General features: G+C 37.0%; 1 protein-coding gene across 1 annotated transcript in view; it reads right to left on the bottom strand.

Moving 5' to 3' along the window:
• Positions 1 to 8,447, bottom strand: part of LOC122814238 (dynein axonemal heavy chain 5-like) — a 3,525,594-nt gene that overhangs the window by 991,421 nt on the left and 2,525,726 nt on the right. Inside the window, exon 83 of the mRNA XM_044086840.1 lies at positions 7,775 to 7,928. Coding sequence (XP_043942775.1) covers positions 7,775 to 7,928 — 154 coding nt within the window. The remainder of the gene's footprint in view (positions 1 to 7,774; positions 7,929 to 8,447) is intronic.

The following is an 8,447-nucleotide window of genomic DNA, read 5'->3' as shown; positions in this document are numbered from 1 at the left end:
CACAAGGGTCACCCAGTCTAAGGATTTAAATGTAGTCAGTGACTCAAACAAAACATGCTGGACAGACAGATGTGTCTCTCAGAGATTGCCCTTTCTTTGGAACAGCATCCAATTCATACTAAATAGAGCCCTCCCTAGCCCTCTTCAAACACAGTTTGGATTAATGGATGGGGAATCGTAAATTCACACCTGAAATAGCTCTATGTCCCTTATGGACAGAGGCAGTCTGTAAAATAATCAAGGCATATGCACATACCTAAGCCATCTTCTTGCCCCTAGGGTCCACATATTGGGTAAAATCGAATTATATTGGCTAGGCTCGCAAGGGCTCTTAAACTGTTAGCTTAGTAATTTCTTATGAACCTACAAAGCTATCATTTAGTAGTACTGTTCACATTATCTGTTCATTGACATTTTACAGTTTATTTTTAGCACAAGCTCTATGCCTGTTAAGAAGGTTATTAAGGATCTTGTATCCCACTTCCATTACTCTGCATTTGAGACATCAGCTAATTTATCAAGAATGTTTAGAAATGTGTACAAACATAATGGTAGACTTTTCTGGTATAAAAAGAATTTATACTGCCAATATTTTGGTTTCACTGAGGAAAGATGTACAGCAGTTGACAATAACCTCCTTTGCTCATGACTGACAGTTTACAATGACAGCATGCATAACTATTTTTTGTGAATAGTTTAAATATGTTCTATAACATACAACATGACTATTTTTTATGAATAGTTTAAATACATAAATCAAGTTAATCTATAACATACAACATAACTATTTTTGTGAATAGTTTAAACACAGAAATCAAGTTAATCTATAACATACAACTGCCAATCTGGATTCACCTGATCAAATAGATGACTAGGGCTCTCCCAGTATGAAAAATGAAATTATGATAAAAAAAATGTAACTCAGTCTAGGTAAAATTCAGTTACTTGCTAATCATTACACTACCTGAATGTCAACAAATAAATATGGAGAAAGGAAGAATAAATCAACTAGAAAAGTGAAGAGCAGCACTTCAGCAAAAAGCAGTTTAAGTTTCAGCTTTGGTATAGAAGATGGCTTTCAGTAATTTAGAGGAAATTAAATCAAGTGCACTTAGAAGTGTTTAAAATAAGTGAAGTATATATTCTGGCAAATAAAAGGCTGAAAAAAACAGAAGTTCAGATGAACTGATAAAACTGCAAAAATCACAAGATAAAATGAAGGAAAGTTTGGCTGAGCATTAATCTTCTCAAAAAGTGCTGTTTTGAAAAATAGTACAATTAGAAGGCAGAGCATGCAGAGAAAATGTGCGATTTCTGCTGTATCAAAAAAACCTGGAAAGAAAAGACTGCATTCATTTTATGAAAGTACAAATATGCAATTGGAATGTTATTACACTTCAGTATTGCTAATTGAGAGGGCATATTGTATGTATTCTCTTAATCTGGCTATGAGAAAGAAGCCAAGACTTATACAAGTAAAGATGAAGCATAACAGCAGAAAGAGTTTTTCCTGAAAAAAATTGTGGCAGAAATTAAAAGTATTAAAATTTGAGGGGAAGCATAGTGTTTGTGTGATACCCTGCAGAGTTGTACCTGGCTCATTTGCCACTAACTCATCTGGCATCCTTCTTTTTTTTAAATGGTCTGCATTCTCTATACTTTTTCATGCTGTGTGTAGGCAAAAAAGGGTCCATTCTCTGTTCTGGTGCTCCTCCTTAATGCTCTCACATTCTTTGCTTGAAAGCAAAAACAAACAAAAAAACAAACAAAAAAAACAAAATATTAATTCTTTGATCTGGTGCTCCTTCCTCCTAAGGAGAAAGGCCAGGTCCTAACACCTTTCTGCTCTACTGTCTACCCTCACATTCACACCAGGAGCAAAATTTGCCTTGGTACTGGGAAATGTGATGCTCAGGAAAAGACCAGCACATTTATGAAATTAGTGAATAAATGGGGTCTTTAAAGCATCAAGTCTATTAGATACAGAATTAAATATGTGAAATGTGGCTTTGCAAGAAGATGTGACTGAGAAAGATTGAAATTATGTTGACAGCATTTAACTTTTGGGTGAATTGTAAAGCATATACTCCACTTTGTGATTAATGTTCAGAAGGACATTGAAGGGACTGAAGAGGTAACTGTAAGCAAAGCAGTTTTTGTTCTTATTGATATTTGTATAACATTTCATGATGGAAATTGTATGGTAAATTATGAATCAGTTTTGAGTAGGTGCAATTAGGGGCATTTTAAAATGTGATGTGAGGGAAGTCTCATCATGCTAAATATTAAAGCAAGAAAGAACTTTTCTTAGTCATAATGTATCAAAGCTTTACACTGTAAGAAGGCAAAGCCTGGAAATATGCAAGTTAAAGTTAATGTAATGTTGTGATCTTTGTCTGCTGGGCGCAGGACATAAAAGTGTACTGATCACATTATGTGTAGAATTAAGACAATAACTTCTCCTGCTTTTACATTGCTGGGTGTCTAGATTTACATACTAACAAGGTAAGAAAGGCTGGAAAGAAGCAAATTAAAGTTAATATAATGTGATCTTAGCCTCTGGAGTGGGATATGTAAAAGTGTACTGATTACATTAAATGTTATATTAAGATAACCTCCCCTGTAATGGATATCTAGACTGATGTCACTGATTTAAGTTATAGATAAGCTGTTTTTATACAAATGGGCTCGAGAAATAAGACAAAATGATGAAAGGAGTGAAAATTGTAGCCTTTTATTGCATTCAGAAATTCATTAGCTTTTTTTTTCCATTACCAAAATATTCTCAGTGGGAGACAACGAGTGTTCAGCTGCAAGCAATTAATCATAAGAAGTTTGAACAGCGTTTTCTGAGGAAAATTTACAATGATTCTTTCATGCATCTGCAAAGTTGCTACCTGTTTATTTTTTACATTACTAACTACTTTTATTTGGAGATGGGCAGTAATTAATCATGCAAGGTCTGAATACCGTGTGCTTAGTAAAATGTATGAGATACGGTATAATTAACCTTTAAATGTATACTAGGAATCAGTTCAGTGAAAAATAAATGAACTTTGAAATTATGGGAAGTGAATACATTATGCTAGTAGTTCCCCCCACCCCCCAGCACCCTTACTACTTTGCTGCATTTAATATAATAGTGCACAATTTTGTTTATTTATTTAAAGCTAGCCAGTGCACATTTTCTTAGGGCTACCATGTAATGTTTATTGTTTACTGAAAGTATGCAATATGTTCTTTTTCATATCCGGAAGGGGAATAGCAGTAAGAAAAAAAATTGAAGCAATCAATCCATGTAGAAACACAGGTGCTAACATGCATGGGTAATCTTAATTTTAGAATAAATAATACTTGTGGGTGCAGCTACTGATTTGAGGCAAATGCTACTCTCTGCAGGAGGAAACATATATATATATTTTAATTTACATAGTTTTGTGTATTTGTTCTATGTTACAAGGGGATAGAGGGGTTCTGATGTTTATGAAAAAATATACACTCAGAAGGCCTGATGCTTATTAAGAAGCATGCCCTCAATGGGCCTGATGTTTATGAAGAAACATACCCTCAAAAGGCCTGACACTGATGAGGAAGGGTATCCTCAAAGGGCCTGATGCTTATGAAGAAACATACCCTCAAAAGGCCTGATGCTTATGAAAAAACATACCCTCAAAAGGTCTGATGCTTATGAAGAAGCATATCCTCAAAGGGCCTGATACTTATGAAGAAGCATGCCCTAGATAGGCCTGATGTTTATGAAGAAACATACCTTCAACAGACCAGATTTTTTAGGATAGATGATGGATATTATTTAAAGAAATATGTGTAGGATTTTTTCTTTCTAGGCTGTTTGTTTTTTTGGGAACAAGGATGCACTTGTTTATAGGGAACAAGGGTGTTTCCCTGGTATAATGTCAAGGTCAAGGGTAACATATATATTAACTTCAAAGATATTTATGTTTAAAGCAACTATACGGGAAGTATTAGTACTGTGGCTACTATTATTTAAAATGCCAGCCAACTTTAATTCTAGTTGATTCCCATTGTTAGTATAAGAACATTGCTTGTAGATGCATTATAAGCAAGAATTTCTTCTTCAATTGTAAATGCAGAACAAATGGTGCGTCTTCAAAAGAATTGCTTATAAATCAACAAACAAGCTGATTAAAGGCTTTCATACTCTTAGTAATCTGCTGTCCAAGGAAAGGTGCCTGACTTATAGGCAGGCAACAAGCTGCAAGGTATTGAGGGTTAGGAGCTTTGAAAGTACCCTTGCCAATTAAAAACAAGATGTTTGCTATAGTTAAATAGTTATAACCTTCTAATTTAAATGGCTGCACAGTAAAACTAGCCACCTGAAGAGACTAAAGAAACAGAAAATTTTAATTTTTAAATAGGTACCGGTATGTAGTAACTGAAAATGTACAACCGAGGATTACCTAAGTATCTTATCAGCAACCCATTCAGTGTATATGCAGTTGTTAGCGCTTAACTTTTCATACAACTAATGAAATACCCACAACAAAATCACCACTAAAACACGAAGCTGCCAGGAAACTCTAATAAGTGTACCACCACCTTGTATGAGAAGACGATAAGACAGCTAATCTATGAAACATTTCTGGCTTCATGGAGAATAGTCTATTTCAGTTGAAAACTCCTTTAAGTGTTTTCATTCTTGACATTTAACAATTTCTCTACTTGTTCCTGAATGTCTGTTATTTCAAAAGGGCTGACAATCAATTTCCTTGCAAACGTTCCCTGCTTGTGTAGCACATCTACCAATAACGTTTCCAATGCAATTCTCTTCTTCCTTTCCCACTCTCCGTAGTATAGCCCCTCAGATATAATGTCACTGACCTTTGACATCCTCCCACTGTTCTGATAATGGCATCTCACCTTCCAAATTTAAACTTTCCTAGTTGCATAATCTATACATTTTTCAAAGCCTTCTTCTTTACAGTCATATAAAACCCATTAATACCTTCCTAAAAGCTCTCTTCATTACATTAATATAAGTAGAATCTGTACAGCAATATTTATTGCAACTATTCTCAAGGAGATCAGTGGGGCATGACTGGATAGGAGAACTGGGCCAGTATTTATTTTGCTCACCATCCATACAAGTTCCCCCTAGTTGATAGTGTTGATATGACAAAAGGAATTGTGTATGAGATAGTAACAAGCATAATAAACTAATATTTTGTTGATACAAGAGAAGGAGTGGTGGCTGAAAGAATAACAAGCATTTCCCTTCCTGCTCTTATTTAAATGGGCATAGATATCCACCATCCCCACTATTCTCACTAAACCACCCACAAAATGCTCTAGAGCCTGTATCACACACTGACTTGGCCCTCCATTTTGGACATCATCACCTTAGTACCATCCCTTCCTGCATAACTTTTACCATTTTCTGTGTACGTGAGGATATACGTGCATTATTAATTGTGATGGATTTCTGTGGTGGTGGTGCTGCGGTAGCGTTGTCGCCTCACAGTAAGATGCTGTCCGGTTCGGTTCTCATCTAGAGCGTCTTATGCATAGACATGCGTGAATGGGTGTACCTTCGTTGAAGGTTGTGCGTCAGGGCTGGTAACTCGGCACATAAAAATCAACTGCCAATCATTAGCAGACCGAGTTCAGCTGTGGCGACCCCTAACCGGGAAAAGCCGAAAGACATAAACATTAATTGTGATGGATTTCCCATCAAGACTTTCCTTATGGGCCGTGTAGCTAGCTGCTCAACTTATCAACAATTTATTCTTTAATAATAAAGGAAAACCTGTTCTTAACTAAAATAGTTGTACTTCTCTTACATTCACTTGGGTAAACAGAGAAAATTCCCTGGCCATACCCCAGTTTGAACAATTTAACATGCTCTTGTAGTGCAAGATATATCTCCTATAGTTGGACAATCCCGGAGGTCAATTTCCTTGAACATGTGAATATCCATGTTCTCTTGACTGGTGATGGTTTTCTGGGTTGAGTCTGTAAACAGTCCGTCTGGATCTGTGCTCTATCCCATCAACATCTGGTAAATAAATAAATTAATAAATGTTAATGCATTCACTTTCCAAGAGAATGCATTTCTAGCTCCCATCAATAACTAATATCCATCTATCCTTTTTCAGCAACGGAGTCCAGGTAGTTCTCTCTCCCAGTTCATAGATATTCAAGTTTTTACCCAACTATCATTCTTCATCTACCCAGCATCCATACTGCCGTCACCAGTAAAAAAAAAATGATTCCACTCTTGTATCCATGTTCTACATGTCTAAAAAATAGACATTGATGAGTACATTTTGAATAGTCAAGCTGGGTTGGGTCAGAAAAGATTCATTCAACAATTTATGTATGAAAATCTTTCACTGCTGAGTACTTGCGTCAGGCATCAATGCTCTACCCATTACCAGCAAATCAGGCCCTAAAACCACCCTCAGGTTTCCTGGTATGCTTCTGGTAATACTGTAGGAAGTCTTTATGAAATGAACAGTGACTGCTTCAGTGGGAACCCTGATGCCACCACTTTGCTGATGACCCAGTGCATCCCCAGGAACTCCAAACAGCTGCACCCCTATGCAGCAAATATGACAAATCTGCAGATAGATATAAACACAAGTGTTATACTGTTTTCTGTTTCCTACCTCTAGCTATGTCACTCCTATTTCAGGTGTTGGCACAGAAACCAAAGCAGTCTCAGTCTGGTAATCATTATGATCTAGCTCTAATCTACATTTTCTATGAGCAACAAGCTCTTTTGCATCAGTTTGCAGCTTCTGACTGATTTTACTGTCTGTTACAGTTGAGAATGGGAAAGAGTTTAACCTAAAACTGGTGAATTATAACTGTTGACATACACCATTTGAAGAAAAAGAGAGCCTGCTTAACTATGACTATGTTAATAGTATGGCTGGCATATTTTAAAAGTGCATAGTAACTATGACCTTGGTGTGCTATATTGGTGGGCCTGAGGCAGTATGTTACCAAGAAGGCAGGAAGGAATAGTGCATTGAAGATGGGTTTTGCCCTTCCTAGAAACAGTGTGTGTGCATGTATATAAAACAGTTTTAGCCAAAATATTCTTAATGTTGATAAGGTAGCATCCCCTTCCTGTCATTCTGACAGCTGTCAGAGTGTCCTCCCCCATCCATCTAATTCACCCCTGGTCCAATCCCTGAATCTGAGAAGGGCCAGTGAGTATCCTGAGGACATCTTGTGACTGTCTATGTTCTGGAGGGGGGGGGGGTTATCTTATAATCTATATACTTTCTCTCCACTTCCTGTGGTTCATGTGGTTAAGTCGGGGGCAGGCCTACATTGGAGATGTGCAACATTTCACCCCCACCTCCATGGCAGCTCAGCCATGTCTCCATCTTATTTCCCTTTATGGACACATTTCCTGGTAATGATGTGTTTAGCCTCCACCATCAGAGATATCCACAGGACTGCCCCCCCCCCCCCCCAGGATGGCAACACCCATCCCTCCTTGTCACTCCATCAGTCACCCTAGGCACTAATCAAACCTGGATTGGCTGGGCTATGGTCAGGATTTAACCGTATATGCCACCAGAGAGGCTTATCATGAGACCACTTTGATGGTTTAAGCAGTGCTACCAGTAACAAAATAAAATATTCCTTCTGACTTTCAACTGCCATTGCTATTATTGCTTAATAAACTGCAGATTATATTTTGAGGTTTAATTTGGACAGGCTACAAAATGTACATAGCACTTGGAATCAATGTTAAATGAAAAAATCGAAAACACACTACCTCTGGTTTGCCTTCTTGGAGAAGTCTGAGCTGCTGAAGACATATATGAACTTCTGCGTTCAGGAGACTCTACTTTTTGAGGTCTTAGTACTTCAGAGTCACTCTCATTATGAGATGGCAAAATGCCAACCATAACTAGCACCATTTCTAGTACCTAGACATAAAAACACAGTGGTTACTGGACAAATAGTAGTGGGCAAGATTCCATGAATTAAAAATGATATGATAAAAAATAGATGCATCCAAGTACTACTTCTTATTTTCTGTCCTTTCCTAAAATTTAAATGAGGATACGAAACATGGTCCCAAGAAACCCTTATCAGTGGTGGTCTGATATCACAGCAAACAAACAGAAGTAGAGTGTTGCCGTCACAATGATATTAAAAACCAGAAGGACTCAACAGATATATTACTAACCCATTTAAAACAGACACGTTTCGCAAACACCACTGAATGCATTGCTTTTATACTAGATATATTATTTATCTAATTATATCCTCATATTGCATGTATTATTCACTGTATACATTACTCAAATAGCTTGTTATATAAATCATCTAAGGAGGACAGACATAAATCAAAAACTGGGTTATTACTTAGCTTAAGAAGTTCAATAACTGTGTGCTTCATTGGCAAGCATTAGAATAGGTGAGGCTAGCAGAGGGTTGATAGG

This window comes from Protopterus annectens, chromosome 1.part1 (assembly GCF_019279795.1).
Source record: "Protopterus annectens isolate FY-2018-M chromosome 1.part1, PAN1.0, whole genome shotgun sequence".
NCBI classification, from domain to species: Eukaryota; Metazoa; Chordata; order Ceratodontiformes; family Protopteridae; genus Protopterus; species Protopterus annectens.
The sequence above is the reverse complement of the archived record's forward strand: the minus strand, read 5'-3'. Positions and strand labels throughout refer to the sequence as shown.